Source organism: Coregonus clupeaformis, chromosome 33, assembly GCF_020615455.1.
Source record: "Coregonus clupeaformis isolate EN_2021a chromosome 33, ASM2061545v1, whole genome shotgun sequence".
Classification (NCBI taxonomy): domain Eukaryota; kingdom Metazoa; phylum Chordata; class Actinopteri; order Salmoniformes; family Salmonidae; genus Coregonus; species Coregonus clupeaformis.
This window is the reverse complement of record NC_059224.1, coordinates 16,744,982-16,769,300: the sequence shown is the minus strand read 5'-3', so window position 1 is coordinate 16,769,300 and position 24,319 is coordinate 16,744,982. Positions and strand designations below refer to the sequence as shown.

Genomic DNA, 24,319 nt, shown 5'->3' with positions numbered 1-24,319 from the left:
GCTCCTGCAGCATGAACTAACATGTTGTACACCCAATCAAAAGATCAGAGAATGAATCTAGTACTGAAAGCATAAGCTACAGCTAGCTAGCACTGCAGTGCATAAAATGTGGTGAGTAGTTGACTCAAAGAGAGAGAAAGACAATAGTTGAACAGTTTTGAACAAATACATTTCTTCCAAAATTAAGGAGAAGCAAGAGAGAGAGAGAGAGAGAGAGAATGTGAGAGCGAGAGAGAGAGAGAGAGAGAGAGAGAGAGAGAGAGAGCTATATTTGGTTGTATTATTATTATTTATTTTTTTACTTAGCTAGCGAATGCAGCTAGCTAGTTTAGCCTACTCAAACACCCAGCTCAAACAGAGAGGGATGCTATGTTAGCTAGCTGGCTACGGCTATCCAACACTGGAACTCTTCCAAGGCAAGGTAAGCTTTTGGTTTTATTCATTTATTGCCACCAGGGCCTGCCGGAGTAACTGCTAAACTGCTTTCTTATTGTACACTGTACTGCATGATTGTAGCGGATTTACTAACGCGTTACTTCTAGTAGCTATGTTGACTATGACGTGACAACAACGTAGGCTGTGTGAACCGGTTAGCGGTCATGATATGAAGGTTTGGTTTGGAAAGGTTTTTTCGCCCGGTCACAGACAACTGATGTGTTGTGCACTGAAGTCCAAAAGCGAAGGGAAAAGGTGAGAGAAAGAGAGCGCGTAGATAGTTGCGAGAAAGAATTATATATGCAAATGTGGCTGCTATGAAAGTTAACTGTGTTTGCGTGTGATCAGGGGTGTATTCATTCCACTGATTCTGTTGAAAAACGTTTCTTAAACGGAAGCAAACGGAACAAAATGGGGATAAACGTTGTCCAATTGAAACTCACATTTGCAAACTGTTGGACTAATGATTACACACTAGATCAGCTAGATGCAGGCAAGAGTGTGCAAGGCGGTAATGAATGTGTCACTGTCTGTCACTTTGATTACTTTTTTTTCGACCTGTGCACCTACGTTATAAACTTTCATTCATAGGCTAGGTTGTAGCAACCTCATGATGGGTATAGGGAAAATTTGAGTATCATGTAGTAGCCTAAACCTATCGATGTTACAATGAACTGGGTGAATGGAATATGAATGAGAGTCATCCAATATGCTGTAATAGAAATAAGGCCATGTTCATAAAAAATATTATCATCCTCCCTCATCTTAAACGGCACTGACCGCCACTGGTGTGGGTGTGTTTGTATGTGGGTGTGTGTGTTCTTACCTCCATGATCCGGGTCAGGAGTAAGCTCTCTACTCTCATAGCCTACAGAACAGGCACTGTCCTGGCTCTGGCTGTCCTGGCTGTCCTGGCTGTCCTGGCTTTCCGGCTCACAGTTCCCCTACCCAGGCCGCGAGGCGACTCCTTCACCAGATAAAGAGGAAAACTAAAGGAGGAAGTCTGAAGGTAGAAGAGGTGTGTTTATTTATGCATAATATATGTGTCCTTATGTGTGAGTGAGGATTACCTGCCCTGTCCACTGGCAGCATCTTCGCTCCCCTCGGGGTACAGCACACCTCCATCAGTCCCCTGGGAGCCCAGGTTAGGATCAGGGTTAGGGTTGGTGTTGGGGTTAGGGGTCAGCCAGGCAGCAGAGTGGGGTCGAGGACGACGTCTCTTAACCAGCTCCTTCAAGTCCTGTTTCTCACAGAACAGAGGCATGTAAGGGTTAGGAGTGTTAAGGAAAACCAAGTCCATCTACCTGTCTAGAATCTATTAGTAATCTATTAGCTATAGATATGACCTCTATTAAGGTACCTCCTCTCTCCCTCTCTACCTTTCTCTCTTTCTCTTTCTCTTTTTCTATCTCTCTCTCTCTCTCTCTCTCTCCCACCCCCCTCCCTCTCTATCTTTCTCCCTTTCTCCCTTTCTCCCCCTCTCCCTCCCTCTTTACTCACAAAGGCCTCTTGCAGGCTGGAGATGCTGCCTGTTTCTCTCTCTCTGAGCCTTGAGGCCTTTATTGTGGGAGGAGCCGGTGATGGAGAAGGCGTCTAGCTGTCTCAGGTCCAGCATAGATTTGACCATGAACTCCAGAGAGCCCATACGGCAGGACCAGCAACGCCGGGGCCGACAGGAGGGCTCAGGTGCCACAGGGCTGTCTGGGGCCTGGAGAGGAGAGGGTAGGGAGGTGGACGAGAGAGAGGGGAGAGAGAGTGAGGATAGAGAGAGAGAGTGTGAGCGAGAGAGAGAGAGAGAGAGAGAGAGAGAGAGAGAGAGAGAGAGAGAGAGAGAGAGAGAGAGAGAGAGAGAGAGAGAGAGAGAGAGAGAGAGAGAGAGAGAGAGAGAGAAAGGAAGGTAGAAAGACAGTAGCATGACCAGTTATCAACAGCAGAGGGCAGAATGGAGCAAGCTCTCTCTGTGTGTGTGCATGTGTGTGTTAGTAACTACAACAGTCCAACCGACCTTCTTAGATTCCAAGTCCTGTCCTTCATCTGATGCAGCTATAATAGACAAGAATGCAGTATTGAATGTAGTGGTGCAAGAAGAATCTGCCCAAACATTTAATCCAGATATGATCAGTCTATACCTGTGTTGTTGTCATGGCTACTCCCTGAGGAGGTGTTACTGTTGACTGTGATCGGTTCCGGGTCACAGGGGTCGTCCCCACTCCTCTGGCCCCTGCTCCTCCACTTCATGGTCACACTGTGATGACACCAGACCCAGAGCGGGCGCACTGTACCCCTCACGCCTACACCACACACACAACAGCAAAAAGGAGAGTGAAATATCTTCCCAGTCCTCTAGCCCATACCCCTTGTGGAAACTGTTACTCTACTGATTACACTCATCCAATCCTTTACCTGAGTATGGAGGTGTTGCAGAGGGGTGTGAGGGGGGTCGTCTGAGTTGGGAAAGACGTTCTCTCATATTCATTGTCAGCTCTGGAGCCAGACGCCACACAAAGATACAGCTGGAATAGACAATGGCCAGCGGTCAGGGAGATATATATCTAGCCACCATGACAGCTTTAACAGACACAAAGACACACATGTACCTGCCACTGTGACAGGGGGGTCATACCTGTCCCCAGACACAGAGATGAGATGTTTACAGTCGTTGGTGAACTTCATCCCAGTCACTATCTCTGAGAACAGGAAGAGAGAGATACTCAGCTGGCTGCTAGGTTGTTTTCATACTATGTGTATGTGTGCAGTATACAGTATGGCATGGAGTGTTACCAGAGTGTCCGAACATGGTGGCCACACACTCTCCAGAGCAGAAGTCAAAGATGCTGATGTTCTTATCAGAGCAGCTAGTGGCAACGTACTGTCCAGACGGATCAGTCTGGACCAGCATGGGGAGCAACACAACAAAAAGGTTGAAAAGTGGTGGATACCAATAATTCGATATGATATCGATATCGTTTAATATGGATATGAGCAAGCCATATCGTGATACCGGTTTATCCTTGCTGTTAACCGACACTATTATGTAAAAGAGCATACATACATGACTGACCGTGCAGGCACAAAACCCTCTCACTGGTTCTCAACTTAGCATACTTAACTGCCTGCTGATGGGCCATCAACAGGCTTCCTATTGTAGTCTAACTGGTTGGGTAAGCCTCCAGAACTTGGCCCAATGGGTCATCAGCAAGAAGTTGTTTGAACTTCACAAAGCCGTGGAAGTAAAGTCCACACAGTTGCAATGTTATTCATTCAAACTGATTTGATACTGATATCGGATCGAAAAAACACAACTGATATCAATGTAGATTTTCCATACCAGTGCTCATCACTAGTTGAAACATTGTGACTATCACAAGCTTCATAAATAACTTATTTGGCGAGCAGCAACAGTGAGCTGACATTTTCTTTCTGTCATTGATAGAGTTTTAGATAGAGTTGAATGATACTAAACCTTGAGCAGGCTGCCATCCTCAGTCTGTGAACCCTTGTAGAGTTTCTTCTGTTTCCCACTGCTGATGGACAAGATCCTGATGCATCGGTCCTGGCAACCCACAGCAGCGTACTTACAGCTGGGCTCTACATCCATGTCATACAGAGCACACTTCATCACCACGTGGTGAGACCGCCTGAACTCTGTACCTCTGTCTGTCTGAGGGGGAAGAGAACAAGAAAACGAATGATATCATTTGTTTATTTATCTAGCTTACTGTTGTTTGACTCTTGAACAGTAATGTCAACATCATCTTAAGTTATTCTCTATGTCTGCAGGTCACATACAAGCAGAGCTACATTACATTCTAGACAGTAAGGGATGTTTTTAATACTCATAAAAACAAGACAGAAAGTTAAAGTTAAATACTGACACGCAGCCACTTGGTAAAAACAAAGAGCATGTTAATAGATGGAACAGATCCCAGTTACTTACATAATACCTTACATAAAAGGTCCCAGTTACTTACATAATACCTTTTGGAATTCTGTAATTGTAACGGGGCACAATAACATGTTCCTTACCCTGTGTACCCTGATTGAGTGTTGAGTGTCTTACCCTGTGAGCCATACGGAAGTAGATGCTCTTGTCTGCTCCACAGCTGATCATCCTCACCTTGTTGTCATTGGCTGAAGGAGAGGCAATGTCACCATAGCCATGAGACCAATCACAGAGCTTTGATCATGACCAAGATCTTACATAATTTTCTCCTACTGTCAAACCTCACTACATAGACTGTTTCTGTTCTACAGAGTGAGGTCTTCCTCTCTGATGTCGTGAGGTCACAGGTCACTCACCAGCGAATCGGACGGCTGTGATGGATGAAGAGTGTTCGTCCAGGGTCTGGACTAGACCATAGTCTTTGTCAGCATCCAGGACGTGGATCAGATGGTACTCCAGACACAGTATATCGGAGTCATGGGCCTCCACCTTCTGAATCTCTGCCATACTGCTGAGGTCATGAACCCTGCAGAACATACGCACAAACAGTGTGTGAAAAGGTACTCCTGTATTGTACACCTCTTAACATCCAGTTAGATACATACGAAACTCCATTCCCATCCCCATTCCATCCCATCCCCATTCCATCACATTCCATCCCATTCCATTCCATTCCCATCCCAATCCCCATCCCATTCCATCCCCATTTCATTCCATCCCATCCCATCCCCATCCCCATTCCATCCCCATTTCATTCCATCCCATCCCATCCCCATCCCATTTCATCCCCATTCCATCCCCATTTAATTCCATCCCATCCCCATCCCCATCCCCATCCCCATCCCATTCCATCCAATTCCATCCCATTCTATCCCCATGACATTCCATCCATTCCATTCCAATCTCCATTCCATCCCCATTCCATTCCATTCCATCCCATTCTATCCCCATCCCATTCCATCACCATCCCATTCCATCCCATCCCTATCCCCATCCATACCATTCCATCCCATTCTATCCCCATGACATTCCATCCATTCCCCATTCCATCCCATCCCATTCCATCCCCATCCCTATTCCAGTCCATCCCCATCCCATTCCATCCAATTCTATCCCCATGACATTCCATCCATTCCCCATCCCATTCCATCCCATCCCATTCCATTCCATCCCCATACCATCCCAATCCCATTTTAATCCCGTTCTGATCCCGTTTCCTACCTCAGTATCCCGTTGCAGTCTCCAAACGCCAGGTGTTTCCCATTGGGGCTGACACAGATTGTCCTGATGCCTGTCCTGGTCTCTGCTGTCTGACTGTCTGTCTTCTGTGTACTTACTGACACACTTCCCTCTGTATCCACCAGGGCAGCGGTGTTTCCATCCATATAGATCACCTTCAACAGGTCCTGAGGGGTAGAGAGGTGGATGAATGAAGGAAGGATGGCCGGAGATATTGGATGAAAGAAGTAAGGATGGCCGGAGATATTGGATGAAAGAAGTAAGGATGGCCGGAGATATTGGATGAAAGAAGTAAGGATGGCCGGAGATATTGGATGAAAGAAGTAAGGATGGCCGGAGATATTGGATGAAAGAAGTAAGGATGGCCGGAGATATTGGATGAAAGAAGTAAGGATGGCCGGAGTGCAGTGGAAGTAAGGGAGCAAGAAGACTCCCAGGAGCCAATACAGCAAGAGGTTTAACAGTTTATTTCAACACAATACAGCAAGAGGTTTAACAGTTTATTTCAACACAATACAGCAAGAGGTTTAACAGTTTACCTTACTAGGGTACTCCTGAGTGGCGCAGTGGTCTGAGGCACTGCATCGCAGTGCTAACTGTGCCACTAGATCCTGGTTCGTATCCAGGCTCTGTCGCAGCCGGCCGCGACCGGGAGACTCATGGGCGGCGCACAATTGGCCCAGCGTCGTCCAGGGTAGTGGAGGGAATGGCCAGCAGGGATGTAGCTCAGTTGATAGAGCATGGCGTTTGCAACGCCAGGGTTGTGGGTTCGATTCCCACGGGGGGCCAGTATAAAAAAAATATGTATTCACTAACTGTAAGTCGCTCTGGATAAGAGCGTCTGCTAAATGACTAAAATGTAAATCTCAACACAATACAGCAAGAGGTTTAACAGTTTATCTCAACACAATACAGCAAGAGGTTTAACAGTTTATCTCAACACAATACAGCTTTTCACATGAAGAGGTGGGTTGCTACACTATATATACAAAGGTATGTGGACACCCCTTCAAATTAGTGGATTCGGCTATTTCAGCCACACCTGTTGCTGACAAGTGTATAAAATCGAGCACACAGCCATGCAATCTCCATAGACAAACATTGGCAGTAGAATGGCCTTACTGAAGAGCTCAGTGACTTTCAACGTGGCACCGTCATAGGATGCCACATTTCCAACAAGTCAGTTCGTAAAATGTCTGTCCTGCTAGAGCTTCCCCGGTGTGCTGTTATTGTGTAGTGGAAACGTCTAGCTGCAACAACGGCTCAGCAGCGAAGTGGTAGGCCAGACAAGCTCACAGAACGGGACCGCCGAGTGCTGAAGCGCGCAGCCCATAAAAATCGTCTTTCCTCAGTTGCAACACTCACTACCGAGTTCCAAACTGCCTCTGGAAGCAACGTCAGCACAGGAACTGTTCGTCGGGAGTTTCATGAAATGGGTTTCCATGGCCGAGCAGCCGCACACAAGCCTAAGATCACCATTCACAATGCAAGCGTCGGTTGGAGTGGTGTAAAGGTCGCCGCCATTGGACTCTGGAGCAGTGGAAATTGGCAGTCCGACGGACGGACTTGGGTTAGGTGGATGCCAGGAGAACACTACCTGCCCGAATGCATAGTGCCAACTGTAAATTTTGGTGGAGGAGGAATAATGGTCTGGGGCTGTTTTTCATGTTTTGTGCTAGCGAGGTCCATACACAAATGGTTTATCGACATCAGTGTGGAAGAACTTGACTGGCCTGCACAGAGCCCTGACCTCAACCCCATCGAACACCTTTGGGATGAATTGGAACGCAGACTGCGAGCCAGGCCTAATCGCCCAACATCAGTGGCTGACCTTACTAATGCTTGTGGCTGAATGGAAGCAAGTCCCCGCAGCAATGTTCCAACATCTAGTGGAAAGCCTTCCCAGAAGAGTGGAGGCTGTTATAGAAGCAAAGGGGGGACCAACTCCATATTAATGCCCATGATTTTGGAATGAGATGTTCGACGAGCAGGTGTCCACATACTTTTGGTAATGTAGTGCATCTACCGGACTACATTGTGAGACATGGAACACTCACCTTACTGAGAACATTGTGTGTGTGAGTGTGTCCCTGACCCTCTGAACTCCACAGTCTGACTGTGTTGTCTGCTGAACAGCTGAAGAACACTCCAGAACACAGGCCAGACTCTGGGACCTCTGAGACCTCTGGGAACATCTGGAGAACAGAGAGCACTTCCGCGGGAAGTAGCATTACTTTATTACTCCTGTATGAGCGGACCAAAATAGCAGTCAGCAGCGCGGGGAGAAAAAAGTCATGGAGAAGGATACGATAGAACAGTATAGTAACACACTCTGTAGAGTACTGAGGTACTTCCATATACAGTTGAAGTCGGAAGTTTACATACACGTAGGTTGGAGTCATTAAAACTCGTTTTTCAACCACTACACACATTTCTTGTTAACAAACTATAGTTTTGGCAAGTCGGTTAGGACATCTACTTTGTGCATGACACAAGTAATTTTTCCAACAATTGTTTACGGATAGATTATTTCACTTATAATTCACTGTATCACAATTCCAGTGGGTCAGAAGTTTACATACATTAAGTTGACTGTGCCTTTAAACAGCTTGGACAATTCCAGAAAATGATGTCATGGCTTTAGAAGCTTCTGATAGGCTAATTGACATCATTTGAGTCAATTGGAGGTGTACCTGTGGATGTATTTAAAGGTCTACCTACAAACTCAGTGCCTCTTTGCTTGACATCATAGGAAAATCAAAAGAAATCAGCCAAGACCTCCACAAGTCCGGTTCATCCTTGGGAGCAATTTCCAAACGCCTGAAGGTACCACGTTCATCTGTACAAACAATAGTATGCAAGTATAAACACCATGGGACCACGCAGCTGTCATACTACTCAGGAAGGAGATGTGTTCTGTCTCCTAGAGATGAATGTACTTTGGTGGGAAAAGTGCAAATCAATCCCAGAACAACAGCAAAGGACCTTGTGAAGATGCTGGAGGAAACAGGTACAAAAGTATCTATATCCACAGTAAAACGAGTCCTATATCGACATAACCTGAAAGGCCGCTCAGCAAGGAAGAAACCACTGCTCCAAAACCACCATAAAAAAGCCAGACTACGGTTTGCAACTGCACATGGGGACAAAGATCGCACTTTTTGGAGAAATGTCCTCTGGTCTGATGAAACAAAAATAGAACTGTTTGCCATAATGACCATTGTTATGTTTGCAGGAAAAAGGGGGGACTTGCAAGCCGAAGAACACCATCCCAACCGTGAAGAATGGGGGTGGCAGCATCATGCTGTGGGGGTGCTTTGCTGCAGGAGGGCCTGGTGCACTTCACAAAATAGATGGCATCATGAGGAAGGAAAATTATGTGGATATATTGAAGCAACATCTCAAGACATCAGTCAGGAAGTTAAAGCTTGGTCGCAAATGGTTCTTCCAAATGCACAATGACCCCAAGCATACTTCCAAAGTTGTGCCAAAATGGCTTAAGGACAACAAAGTCAAGGTATTGGAGTGGCCATCACAAAGCCCTGACCCCAATCCTATAGAAAATGTGTGGGAAGAACTGAAAAAGCATGTGCGAGCAAGGAGGCCTACAAACCTGACTCAGTTACACCAGCTCTGTCAGGAGGAATGTGCCAAAATTCACCTAACTTATTGTGGGAAGCTTGTGGAAGGCTACCCAAAACGTTTGACCCAAGTTAAACAATTTAAAGGCAATGCTAACAAATACTAATTGAGTGTATGTAAATTTCTGACCCACTGGGAATGTGATGAAAGAAATAAAAGCTGAAATAAATAATTCTCTCTACTATTATTCTGACATTTCACATTCTTAAAATAAAGTGGTGATCCTAACTGACCTAAAACAGGGAATTTTTACTAGGATTAAATGTCAGGAATTGTGAAAAACTGAGTTTAAATGTATTTGGCTAAGTTGTATGTAAACTTCCGACTTCAACTGTACCCTCAACCACAGCACAATGAATCATCTCTACAGCCCTCACATATTACTCTGATATCTTGACATTATGTTTCTTACCTGCAGGTCCCAGACACAGGCGGCGTGATAGAGGGCAGAGTGCACCTTGCCCACTCAATGGAGGTCCCTGACGTCCCACACATACAGGCTGTGGTCGTTATACACGCAGCTCAACCAATGACTGACCGGGTCATAGTTCACTGCCACCGAGTCAGGGTAGAGGGCAGCCATCTTGTTGGTGAACAGGTGGCTGATGGGAGGAAGGAAGGAATGTGTGACTAATGTTAATGCATGGTATACCAGGAGTAACCTGCATCATTCAGCTCATAATATGGTGTTTGTAAAACAGGGATGTGAAGTTGCCCATAGACACTGATATAAAGCCAGTCCAATGGTGGTTAGCATTGGGAAGGGTAAGGTGATCTTAGATCTGTACCTAAGGGTAACTTTTATACAAAGGTGTGTGTACGTGTGTGTGTGTGTGTGTGTGTGTGTGTGTGTGTGTGTGTGTGTGTCACACCTGGCCTGTGTAACGGTGGACACGTCAGTGCCGAGGTGGTGTGGTCGTGGCAGGGTGCAGATGAACCCCAGGTCAGCAGGGCTGAAGGCTCGTACCATGCCATCAGCACAGCCACAGAAGATCAGCTCCTCTGACACACACAGAGACCTGTCCACACTGGTCTACAGGGACAGGAGGAGATCGATCAACCAATCAGTCAGTCTACCAATTAATCAATCAATATCATTTAACTTGGAGGTACTTCTCAGACACAGAGGTCTACAGACAGGAAATGATGCAACAGAGAAAATCTAGTCTAAAGGACACAGGGATCCAGTCAGTAATGTCCTGGCCTCACTCCTGGTTGGACTTGGATGGATGAAGGTGTTCACATTGGAAGTGTTACAAACACATCCTGTCCCCGTCCCTGTCCCGGTCCCTAACCCTTATCACTCTGTGATCCCCTTATCGCTGGCAGGACACAGGGGACACACAAACCTCTATAGAGCCTACAGTTGGACAGAGTCCATACCAAAGACAGACATGAACCCCTTTCATGCAACAGACACATCAAATCATATCAAATTGTATTTGTCACATGCGTGTAGACCTTACAGTGAAATACTTACTTACAAGCCCTTAACCAACAATGCAGTTTTAAGAAAAATAAGTGTTAAGTAGAAAATAGATAAGTAAAAATAAAAAAAATTGAAAAATAAAAAAAGATTAAAGAGCAGCAGTAAAATAACAGTAGCGAGGCTATATACAGGGGGTACCGGTACAGAGTCAATGTGCGGGGGCACATGTTAGTGGAGTTAATTGAGGTAATATGTACATGTGGGTAGAGTTAAAGTGACTATGCATAAATAATAAACAGAGAGTAGCAGCAGCGTAAAAAGAGGGGGGGGGGGGGGGGGACACAATGCAAATAGTCCAGGTAGTCATTTGATTAGCTTGGGGGTAGAAGCTGTTAAGAAGCCTTTTGGACCTAGACTTGGCACTCCGGTACCGCTTGCCGTGCGGTAGCAGAGAGAACAGTCTATGTCTAGGGTGGCTGGAGTCTTTGGCAATTTTTAGGGCCTTCCTCTGACACCGCCTGGTATAGAGGTCCTGGGTGGCAGGAAGCTTGGCCCCAGTGATGTACTGGGCCGTACGCACTACCCTCTGTAGTGGCTTGCGGTCGGAGGTCGAGCAGTTGCCATACCAGGTGGTGATGCAACCAGTCAGGATGCTCTCGATGGTGCAGCTGTAGAACTTTTAGAGGATCTGAGGACCCATGCCAAATATTTTCAGTCTCCTGATGGGGATTAGGCTTTGTCGTGCCCTTTTCACGACTGTCTTGGTGTGTTTGGACCATGATAGTTTGTTGGTGATGTGGACACCAAGGAACTTGAGAGAGACCATGCCAGCCAAGTCCTAGCATGAGGCCACCTGTTAAAGGCAACTTCACACTCCAATGTCATTCACTAAGCCCCTCCCTAGGGAAAAAAAGATCAGAACTGGGCTGCCTGTGTAAACGCAGCCTCAGTGACTCACCCGTAGATCCACCCACTTGTCCAGCATCCTCTTGCTGTTGAACTCACAGAGCAGGCCGGAGAATGTGATACAGAAGGTGCTGTCAGCCTTAGAGCCACGCCCACATGCCACGTCACAGAATAAGTTGTTCCTCAGCTCCCCCAGGAGACCAGAGCGCCCCAGCAGAGGGACTGGAGCACTGGCCTGTAGGGAGACAACAGAAACACTAGTGTTATTAGTGTTATTAGTATTATTAGTAGTATTAGTAGTATTCACAGGAAGCTGCTGAGGGGAGAACGACTCATAATAATGACCGGAACGGAGCAAATGGAATGGCATCAAACACCTGGAAATCATGTGTTAGATGTATTTGTTACCATTACACCGATTCCGCTCCAGTCATTAGAACGAGCCCGTTCTCCCCAATTAAGGTGCAACCAACCTCCTGTGGTAGTATTATTAGCTAATATGTGTTAGTATCAGGAGACTGGAGCACTGGCCTATAGAGAGACCAAAGAGTGAATCAGGTTCATCAAGACCAGGTTTGGTGACTGCTCTACACAAATGCTGCAGTGGAAACAAAGAAACAGTGGAAACAAAAAGATGGAGGTACCTTGATAGATTTGAAGTGGTCCAGGTACCAGAACTTGACGTGTCTGTTCCCTGCTGTCACAAAGTAGGAGCTGTCCTCAGAGAAGGACACTGCTGTCACCTTACTGGACACCTTGTTAGCAGCAATTACTGTGTTCTTCTGAAAACACAACATGTACAGCAGAAGGGTAGATACTATTGATTCACAGAAATGTCACACAGGGCAAATTAGAATTGAATTGGTTGACAGAAAGCTGACATTGGGCAAGTAAGATAGATGCCTATTGGCCAGAGGCTGCTGGCGTACCTTCCATGCCCAGACGTGGACCATCATGTCGTGCTGGTAGCCCACACTGACAATGTATTTACTGTTCGGAGAGAAGGCCACACAGGACACGCCGTACTTATGTTCCTGCAGCTCTGCCACCTGCTGCTGCTCACACACACCGCAGGCCAGACTGGGAGGGGGGAGGTGGAGGGAGAGAGGGGGAAATAGATGGGTAGAAGGGGAGACAGAGATAAAGTCACAGTGAGATTACACATGCTGTGTCAGCCACAATCTACTCTGTCTGAACCATCTCACACACTATCAGAGGTCAAAAGGTTGTTACTTTAATCTGACTGTGTCCAGATCAGAGTTCAGGACAGGGTCAACCGAGGATACAGGGACTCTAAGAAAAACACTGTGTGTGGATCAGCTCCTCTGTGTGTGTGTTGTTAGATCATCCTCTCAGGGATACAGGGATATCCTCAACTTTATCTCTGACACATCCTACTGATTGTTCTGCTCTCAGTAACAGACTCATCATCACCTCCATTGTAGGGGACTTCCATCAATATAATGACAGAGTCAATTAGTGATATTCTAGTCTTCAACCCCAACCCAAATGAAAATTACATTTAGGAAGCATTCAATTGACATACACTCCTCAAAATAACCAACAGCAGTCCTATGGGCATGGTACTTGGTACTTTGACCCCTGCTGCTATTGCAACTCATCCACTGACAGGATTTAATCGGCTCTGATTGGCTAGCAGGGATTAGGCTAACGTGCAGCAGACGATCAACACAACAGCATGGAGTCACATGAGCTGATATGGAGCTAGAACATTACCACACCTACTGTACAACACAGGGAGATATTCAAGCAAACCTGCTAATCAGCTTTTGAGGATTAACATCAAAGCAACATGAGAGAGAGTAGACTTTTAACAGTACATAGATGTACATCTATGCTAAATGTGGTGCTTTTTGTTTTGCTAAGCTGCCCAGCTAAGTGTGAAAGAGAGAGAGTTGGAGAACTTACCTCTCCAGTGACCAAGTACTTGCCATCTGGAGAGAAGGACAGAGCTGTGATAGTTTTCCTGTGATGAGAGAAAGAAAAGTATTCTGTTGTTACAGTCATACCTGTATCAGGGGATGACTAGAGGATGACTAGAGGATGATTAGAGGATGATTAGAGGATGAGTAGAGGATGATTAGGAGATGAGTAGAGGATGATTAGGAGATGAGTAGAGGATGAGTAGAGGATGATTAGAGGATGAGTAGAGGATGAGTAGAGGATGATTAGAGGATGATTAGAAGATGATTAGAAGATAAGTAGAGGATGATTAGAGGATGATTAGAGGATGATTAGAGGATGATTAGAGGGTGAGTAGAGGATGAGTAGAGGATGATTAGGAGATGGTAGTGTGAGTGAGTAATCAGTAATGTCTCACCTGGATGTATTGAGGATGTGGTGCTGTATGTTCTTCTTGGGTTTCAGCAGAACCACCACACAGCTACAGATCAAGATACACACACACACACACCCCAGGGTTACACAGTAGTCATTACTACTGTAACTACTACACTGTTAACTTTATTGAACCAGAACTTGCCCATGCAGTGTCATTTTCAAAAATTGCCTCACGTGTCTTGTCTAGAATAACTACATGACATAAAGGCAATTTGTGTTTTCCAAAAAGGCTGTGATTTGGTATTTGGTATTTGATGAATACAGAAGTGAGAGAACAGTAGGGCTATGTGTGATGTAACACTAGCAACCCAACAGGTGTGTTAGTTAACTAACAGGCTTCCAAAGGGCTGTTTATTCTACTGTTCTGATTTCTGCAACAATGCTTCTCTTAATCCTGAATATGTAATATTTAAAGTAGTGTTAATACTGCAAAGCTTCCATTGATCCTAAACATAATCGCTAAGCCAGACTGATAATCGTGTGAACCTCTTTGAGCTTCTACCTGCCTGCCATTCAAATCTGATACCTGAGTCCCCGTCATAATGCATGTCTATCACTTCCTGCTATCACCACTTCCTGGTCACAGTTATTGTGGGGTTGCAGACACCCTGGCAGCTGTGAATACTGTAACACAGCTCTGCGTGAACCAGGTCCCTGGACTATTAGGTGTACCAGGAGCATGCAGTACACATACAGACACACACACACTGTCACGCCCTGGCTCTGGGGACTCTTATATGTTGAGCCAGGGTGTGGATTTTTCTATGTTATAGTTTTCTATGTTGTGTTCTAGATCGTTTAGTTTCTATGTTGGCCAGGGTGGTTCCCAATCAGAGACAGCTGTAGCTCGTTGTCTCTGATTGGGGACCATACTTAGGCAGCCTGTTGGCACCAGTTTATTGTGGGATCTTGTTCCGTTAAGGTTTGTGTTATTAACCTAGGACTTCACGTTTCGTTTGTTGTTTTGTTCGTGTCAGTATTGAATAAAGTATGTACGCTTATCACGCTGCGCCTTGGTCCGCTTCATCATGTAACGATCGTGACACACACACAGTACACACACACACACAGACACACACAGTACACACAGACACATACACACACACACACACACACACACACATACAGTCCTTGGCACAGAGCTAGTCCAAGGACCTAATGATCTTGCTGCATTTCTGTCTCTGTTTACTGTTTCTGCTTACAGGCAGTGTTAGCAGCAACCCTGAGAAACTCTGATTGTCCATCCCTCCAACCCCAGCCAATCTTAGTTTGGACTCATTCAGCACTGCTAATGTTGAGCCAGGACCTTGCATAGTCTGCATGAGGCAACAGCAACTTTGTGCACAGCACAGCTAAGCAAAACCTCAGCATAGAGGAACAAATGTAGGGAATGAGTCCCGGGATGAGAGCAGAGTATTACAGAGCCATCTTGATGGGTTTTAACATCCAATGAGCACTGTTAGAACAGAGAAAAAAACTTGGTTCCTCCATGATAGCACACACACACACGTACACACACACAGTTACCACAAACAGTGCAGTTTCATTGTATAGTGACAGCAATCTCTCTTTTGTTGTTTACAAATACAAGCGCAAATCTCTCTCTCCTCACCCAGCAGGATAGGCCACCAAACCTGAGTGGGGGTCACAGGCCAGACCACTGTTGCCAGACGCTGTGATTCCCAGAACCCTCTCCAGAGTCACCTACAGGGGAAGACAGAGATTTGCCATTTTAACAAACATTTTTCCCACTCCCAAATCGACCCCTAGCCCCCAACCCCTGGCCCCTAGCCTGTAATCACTATGCACTAGTGGAGTTCTGAGAGGGTTTTTTAAGTAGGTATTGCATGTTTATTTATGAACCCAGGAAGATTAGTCCTAATGGACTAATGGCGATGCTTTAAATAGCTTTTGGGGTCTGGACAGATAGGTAAACAAATACTTCAATACCTCCCTGGAATGTTTGGACACTGAATCGCATCTATTATCAATACAGTGTGAGAGGAGGCTGATTGATTAGTTAGCACGCTGTTAGTGTGTGCTGTTCTGTTCTTGATTTTCTCAACAATAGATCACATGATCAGATGGAGGAGCCACTGACTCAACCTCATGCAATGGAAAAGTGTCAGTCATCTCTGACACTGAGCTGAGGAAAGACGTGTAAATGCCTAAAAATGATTAATTTTTTAAGCCTAAACTCAGACACCTTTCTGAATTGGTGTTTTGTGATGTTCATCTGTCAGAGATCAACTAACTGAGATAAAGTGTATTGAACAGATTTAACCCCTCCAAGCCCTTTAGGTCAGGGACGGCAGCCAGGGAAGGAGACCTGACAATGGCCAGGCTTGGTTTGGCATGTCAAACTGAGAGCTTACGACTGAATCAGTTAGTGTCTTCTTTCCTAATAGGCTATGTGATATTCAGTTTAAAGGGGAGCAATATTTTTTTTTATTTTTTTTATTTCACCTTTATTTAACCAGGTAAGCCAGTTGAGAACAGGTTCTCATTTACAACTGCGACCTGGCCAAGATAAAGCAAAGTAGTGCAATAAAAACAACACAGAGTTACATATGGGGTAAAAACTGGGTATTTACAGGCTATTTACAGACACACGACAGAAACAAGACTGCACTACTTCGCCATCTTGGATTCTGATATATTCAAAGACATATAGACTACAGTACACAATAGGCATTCAAAGGTCAATAGAGAAGCAAAATACATGCATAACGTTACGGTATAGAATACAATATATCCTTCTTTTTTTTTTTTTACCAGGTTCTCAGTTGTTCACAGCCCTAGGACTGTTTTGTAGGGAATATGAAGTCTCACATTTGAACATTTCAATCTGAGGCATTTCTCGAGAGCGTAATATACAGTGCCTTCAGAAAGTATTCATACCCCTTTACTTTTTTGACATTTTGTTATGTTACAAAGTGGGATTAAAATGGATTTAATTGTAATTTTTGTCAACTATCTACACAAAATACTCTGTAATGTAAAATAAAAATTCAAACGTTTGTTTTGTATTAATAGGAAAATAAAACACTAATATATCTTGATTAGATAATTATTCAACCCCCTGAGTCAATACATGTTAGAATCACTGGCAGCGATTACAGCTGTGAGTCTTTCTGGGTAAATTTCTAAGAGCTTTGCACACCTGGATTGTACAATATTTGCCCATTATTCCTTTAAAACATTTTTAAGCTCTGTCAAGTTGGTTGTTGAACATTGCTAGACAGCCAAGCTTTGCCAAGCTTTGCCACTAAGTTTCAAGCCGATTTAAGTCAAAACTGGACCTCTCAGGAACATTCGATGTTGTCTTGGTAAGCAACTCCAGCATATATTTAGTCTTGTGTTTTAGGTAATTGTCCTGCTGAAAGGTGAATTTGTCTCCATGTGTCTGTTGGAATGCAGACTGAACTAAGTTTTGCTCTAGGATTTTACCTGTGCTTAGCTCTATTCCATTTCTTTCTATCCAAGCATACCCATAACAAGATGCAGCCACCACCATGCTTGAAAGAAAATTACTCAGTAATGTGTTGGATTTGCCCCAAACATAACACTTTGTATTCAGGACAAAAATATCATTTATTTGCCACATTCTTTGCAGTATTAATTTAGTGCCTTATTGCAAACAGATACATGTTTTGGAATATTTTTATTATGTACAGGCTTCCTTCTTTTCACTCTGTCATTTGTGTTAGTATTGTGGAGTAACTGCAATGCTGTTGATCCATTCTCAGTTATTTCCTATCCCAGCCATTAAACAGTAACTGTTTTAATCCCTGAGCGGTTTCCTTCCTCTCCAGAAAATGAGTTAGGAAGGGTGCCTGTATCTTTGTAGTGACTGGGTGTATTGATACACCATCCAAAGTATAATTAATAACTGCACCATGCTCAAATTATTTTTTTATTTTTTATTTACCCATCTTCCAATAGGTGCCCTTCTTTGCGAACCATTGGAAAACCTCCCTGGTCTTTGTGGTTGAATCTGTGCTTGAAATTCACTGCTCGACTGAGGTACCTTATAGATAATTGTATGTGTGGGGTACAGAGATGGGGTAGTCATTTAAAAATAATGTCATACCTGGCTGCCACTACTCTTGCACAACTAAAAACGTTATCTATCTCATCTACATGTTTTAAGTCACTCTAACAAAACGATTCTGAGGTAAGTTGATCTAATATTTAATAATTTAGAAAAAGTTATATACATAATCTAATTAATTTAGACCTATAAACTTTTTATATACAGTGGGGAGAACAAGTATTTGATACACTGCCGATTATGCAGGTTTCCCTACTTACAAAGCATGTAGAGGTCTGTAATTTTTATCATAGGTACACTTCAACTGTGAGAGACGGAATCAAATGATACAAACCCCCCAAAAATCAATTTTAATTCCAGGTTGTAAGGCAACAAAATAGGAAAAATGCCAAGGGGGGTGAATACTTTCGCAAGCCACTGTAAGTATCAACCCCTTTGTTATTTGTATTTGTATGTATTATGGATCCCCATTAGTTCCTGCTAATGCAGCAGCTACTCTTCCTGGGGTTGTCACGACTTCCGCCGAGGCTGCCTCCCCTCCTTGTTCGGGCAGGCTTCGGCGTTCGTCGTCACCGGCTTACTAGCCACTGCCGCTCCATATATCATCATTCCATTTGTCTTGTCTTGTCAATTACACACACCTGGTTCATATCCCCTCATTAGTCCGTGTATAAGTGTTCCCTCTGCCCCCTTGTCCTTGTGGGTGATTGTTTTATGTGAGTTGAATGTAGCTCGGTGGAGCTACTCGTACCTTGTATTGCCGGGGTAGATTATTCCCCTGTGCCTGTATTTTGGTGGAGCTACCCGTACCTTGTATTGCCGGGGTAGATTGTTCCCCTGTGCCTGTATTTTATTGTCGCTATCCAGCGCAACTGTGTACGACGGAATAAACTCTGTATTCTGTGACTTACCCTCCTGCGCCTGACTCCTTCTAATAATATGCCATTTAGCAGACGCTTTTATCCAAAGCGACTTACAGTCATGTGTGCATACATTTTTACGTATGGGTGGTCCCGGGGATTGAACCCACTACCCTGGCGTTACAAGCGCCATGCTCTACCAATTGAGCTACAGAGGACCACTCATCACAGGGGTCCAGCAAAATGAAGGCAGTTATACATTTTAAAAACATTATAATACATTCATAACAGATTTCACAACATTAAGCGTGTGCCCTCAGATCTCTACTCCATTACCACATATCTATAACACAAAATCCATGTGTACATGTGTATAGTGCAAATGTTATTGTGTGTTTGTATGCATGTGTCTATGTTTGCGTTGTTTCACAGTCCCCACTGTTCCATAAGGTGTATTTTTCTCTGTTTTTTAAATCTAATTTTACTGCTGGCATGAGTTACTTGATGTGGAATAGAGTTCCATGTAGTCATGGCTCTATGTAGTACTGTGCGCCTACCATAGTCTGTTCTTGACTTGGGGACTGTGAAGAGACCTCTGCTGTCATGTCTTGTGGGGTATGCATGGGTGTCCGTGCTGTGTGCCAGTAGTTCAAACAGACAGCTCGGTGCATTCAACATGTCAATACCTCTCACAAATACAAGTAGTGATGAAGTCAATCTCTCCTCCACTTTGAGCCAGGAGAGATTGACATGCATATTATTAATGTTAGCTCTCTGTGTACATCCAAGGGCCAGCCGTGCTGCCCTGTTCTGAGCCAATTGCAATTGTCCCTCTTTGTGGCACCTGACCACACAACTGAACAGTAGTCCAGGTGCGACAAAACTAGGGCCTGTAGGACCTGCCTTGTTGATAGTGCTGTTAAGAATGCAGAGCAGCACTTTATTATAGACAGACTTCTCCCCATCCTAGCTACTGTTGTATCAATATGTTTTGACCCTGACAGTTTACAATCCAGGGTTACTCCAAGCAATTTAGTCTCCTCAACTTGCTCAATGTCCACATTATTCATTACAAGATGTACTTGAGGTTTAGGGTTTAGTAAATAATTTGTCCCAAATACAATGCTTTTAGTTTTTGAAATATTTAGGAAAATTCCTTGCCACCCATCCTGAAACTAACTGCAGCTCTTTGTTAAGTGTTGCTGTCATTTCAGTTGCTGTGGTAGCTGACGTGTATAGTCATCCGCATACATAGGCTTTACTCAAAGCCAGTGGCATGTCGTTAGTAAAGATTGAAAAAAGTAAGGGGCCTAGACAGCTGCCCTGGGGAATTCTTGATTCTACCTGGATTTTGTTGGAGAGGCTTCCATTAAAGAACACCCTCTGTGTTATGTTAGACAGGTAACTCTTTATCCACAATATAGCAGGGGGTGTAAAGCCATAACACATAAATTTTTCCAGCATCAGAATATGATCGATAATGTCTAACAAGCCTAAATTAGTTCAGGAGTAAAAATGTGCTTAAAAAGTCAAATAATAAATTGCATGGACTCAATCTGTGTGCAATATTAGTGTTTAACATGATTTTTGAATGAATACCTCATCTCTGTACCCCATACATAAAATTATCTGTAAGGTCCCGCAGTCAAGCAATGAAGTTCAAACACAGATTCAACCACAAAGACCAGGGATGTTTTCCAATTCCTCGCAAAGAAGGGCACCTATTGGTAGATGGGTAAAAAAAAGCAGACATTGAATATCCCTTTGAGCATGGTGAAGTTATTCATTACACTTTGGACGGTGTATCAATACACCCAGTCACTACAAAGATACAGGCGTCCTTCCAAACTCAGTTGCCGGAGAGGAAGGAAACAGTTCAGGGATTTCACCATGAGGCCAATGGTGACTTTAAAACAGTTACAGAGTTTAATAGCTGTGATAGGAGAAAGCTGAGGATGGATCAACAACATTGTAGTTACTCCACAATACTAACCTAATTGACAGAGTGAAAAGAAGGAAGTCTTTAAAGAATACAAATATTCCAAAACATGCAAGTAATACTGCAAAAAATGTGGCTAAACAATTAACTTTTTGTCCTAAATACAAAGTGTTATGTTTGGGGCAAATCCAACACAACACATCACTGAGTACCACTCTCCATATTTTCAAGCATAGTGGTGGCTGCATCATGTTATGGGTCTGCTTGTAATCATTAAGGACTGGGGAGTTTTTCAGGATAAAAAATAAACGGAATAGAGCTAAGCACAGGCAAAATCCTAGAGGAAAACCTGGTTCAGTCTGCTTTCCACCAGACACTGAGAGATGAATTCACCTTTCAGCATGACAATAACCAAAAACACCAAAGGCCAAACCTACACTGGAGTTGCTTACCAAGAAGACAGTGAATGTTCCTGAGTCGCCGAGTTACAGTTTTAACTTAAATCTGCTTGAAAATCTATGGCAAGACTTGAAAATGGTTGTCTAGCAATGATCAACAATCAATTTGACAGAGCTTGAATATATTTTTTTAAAGAATAATGGGCAAATATTGTACAATCCAGGTGTGCAAAGCTCTTAGAGACTTACCCAGAAAGACTCACAGCTGTAATCGCTGCAAAAGTGATTCTAACATGTATTGATTCAGGGGTGTGAATACTTATGTAAATTCGAAATTTCTGTATTTCATTTCCCCCGCCTACACTGTTGGGATGTGGGGAGGGCGGCAGAGCATGTTGATCCTAGATCAGTGCGTGTGTGTCAATCATTCATCCCTACTTGGCAAATTGGTTAAATTAGCACTGAGAAAAATAAAATGTTATGCTATTTATCTAATATGATAGTGAGATTAATATGATTGAATTTAGTAGCTCAGTTAAAGTTAGCCTACATCTGCACACTGTATGTAGCCTACAAGGCCTATAATCAGAGTGGAAGAGGCGAAGCGAGAGGGATAACTTGGCCCAAAATCGGTCTTCACCACCAGGTGGCGTTCTTGTTTTTTTCGCTCACAAAGCGAGGAGTTTTTGTATGGAGGTCAATGAGTGTGTCGAATTTGTTTTACAAGAAATTGAATAGCTTTTTTGCTATGTGTCACTTATTTGATCTAATAGAAGTTTCGTAATGCTTAGGTCTGGGACGGGCAATTGGCGGCCCGCACATCCCCTTTTGTAGGCCCGCGGACCAATTTCACTCAGTCGGGGTCTCAATTTACTGTTGAGATTTAGAATAATAGAATACACGGTGCAATTTCGACATTTGTTTGTGCAACAGCAGTCACTCAATTAGTCCATGCCAGCAAAATCCAACATTTGATAGGTAAATTAGTCTAGCGGCCTATGTAAATTTGTAGTAAACCCGACCGAGGTGGGGCCCATTGGTCATCAGTTATCATATTAAAAACTGGAAACATTTGCCTCCACCCTATTGCAAAATGTGTAGAATTGCAGGAAATTAGCTGTAAAACGAAAATGTTTTACTCGCAAGGTGGGCGTGGTGTGGGTACGTAGACCCACAGCAGCCCTTCATGAGTTCCGCTTTTTGTGGCCCCACCCCTATCAAAGTTGCCCATCCCTGGCTTAGGTCGTTACGAGTGTACTGATAAGTAAGACACGTGACAACTTTGAGAAAAACATTTTACATCCGTGTTGCGCAAACGCGTATCTGCCCTCTCATTGGCTAGAATGGTCCCACCTAATCTGGTCAATATAATGGATAATCTGTGCTATAATGCAAGTGTAACAGAGACATAAGTGTGTAAAACCCATTTAAAATATCAGTTTAAACTTTGTGCCATAAGAATCAATAAGAAAACCACAATTAATTCCTATAATAACTGCAATAATTACTTGCCAATTACTGCTAGAATGACTAGTCAAATTATGATTGTTCTATAATATTCTACACCTTCACATTGTGAATTGGTCGTGTTTCATGGAGGTTAAGACAACTGCCACAGCAAAGAAATGCATGTACAGGTTTATTCATTTTCAAGGCCACAGTATCTTGCCAGCACATCTGAGTGACTGAAGTAAAACAGTAATTTCTTTCCAAAAAAATGTATGAGGAACATTATACAACACAAGACAGACATATATAAAAAGAAAACACATATTTACAAAGGTTATTTTCATAGATACATTACAGTATAGCTTAGATTGTGTCATGATTGTGAGTCAGAAAAGGTTGAAACACAAGTCTTATTTTTTTTTAAACATGTAATGCAGAAATTCCTCAAAAATCAGACATAAGAATCATTGAACAAGGAGTACCATTGGAAAACATGGGTAAGCAATCCATAAGGCAAACCGAAATATTCAACATGGTTGTGACGGTGTAGAAATGACAGAAAAAGGAATGGTATAAATTGACTTAAAGTGCTATTTTTTTTAAAAATTCATAGACCTCGGAACTAAATGAAGAGTGTATTTGAAAGACTGGGACGCACCAATCACAGCTATAATACAACAATTCTTCACAGTGGCATAGAAATAACATTTACAGTGTTTTTGACATGAACAAACATGAATGTTGTACATCTCAAATTAATGATTTTAAGCTGCAACAATTAGGGCTTATTGGTAACATCCAATTGGGCCAGAAAGTAATTGATCTGTTTTGTGGTCATGTTCATGCATGTCCATTATTTTATAAAGTTAAATCGAAGACAACACACACCCCTACATTAAAGACACAGGGAGTGAAGTCATGAACCAACCGTGATACTGAAGATAAAAAAATAATACAGACCTTCCCTATACCGTAAATCTTCAACAATTAGTGGTTTGATTATTAAATAACAAGAAATCAACTTTCTAGAACATAATAACAATATTGACTTCATCAAAAATGCATGACATGTCACATTCACCCCAATATGGGGCTATAGTCCTCTGTACCTGTACAACGGCTCAAACAGCAGTCAAACCTTCACTACATTCATACAGTACATTAATTTAATGTTTCGCTCAAAGACTTAGGATGTTCGGAAAACGGAGTGTCCTGTAGGTGTAAGTTATTGTCTACTTTGTTGTGTATTCAAGAGAAGGCAGGCAGATGAGTGCTAAAGCTAAGAGAGGGTTAACTCACACAGGCATAACTGTCCAGGGTCCTTTGATCTGTGAACAGGCACATGCGGTGGTCTCAATGGGATTTCAGGACCTCTTTTCACAACTTAAAGCTTGAATCCTTAATTGAAACAATAAAAACATTTTTGTAAAAAAACGGAGGGACGGGCCTGGAGAAATGTAACCACTCTCAAATTCATAGAAGGAGCTATGGATGCAATGAGTAACCATGTAACCATGCATGATATAAAACAATTTAACCATGTTTTGAGGCTGTACAGTGTGTTCACATTTACTTTGTTAACAAACATTGGAGTAAAACAAGCGTATATTTTGTGTTCTGATGGGGTAGGACAGTTGAACTAAGCTCATGAGGCATTTATTTAG

General features: G+C 43.4%; 1 protein-coding gene across 1 annotated transcript; it reads right to left on the bottom strand.

Annotated features, from left to right (window-relative positions):
• Positions 1-1,501: 1,501 nt before the first annotated feature.
• On the bottom strand, positions 1,502-23,999 carry LOC121548686 (mitogen-activated protein kinase-binding protein 1-like). The gene is given in 22 exon segments (XM_045210044.1): positions 1,502-1,675; positions 1,985-2,143; positions 2,441-2,478; positions 2,565-2,726; positions 2,839-2,948; positions 3,059-3,122; positions 3,217-3,329; positions 3,900-4,096; positions 4,496-4,566; positions 4,735-4,904; positions 5,600-5,784; positions 7,675-7,812; positions 9,672-9,861; positions 10,132-10,292; positions 11,647-11,829; positions 12,239-12,376; positions 12,524-12,674; positions 13,332-13,336; positions 13,524-13,581; positions 13,936-13,998; positions 15,568-15,659; positions 23,955-23,999. Coding segments are annotated over 22 exon segments (2,667 nt in total).
• Positions 24,000-24,319: the final 320 nt, after the last annotated feature.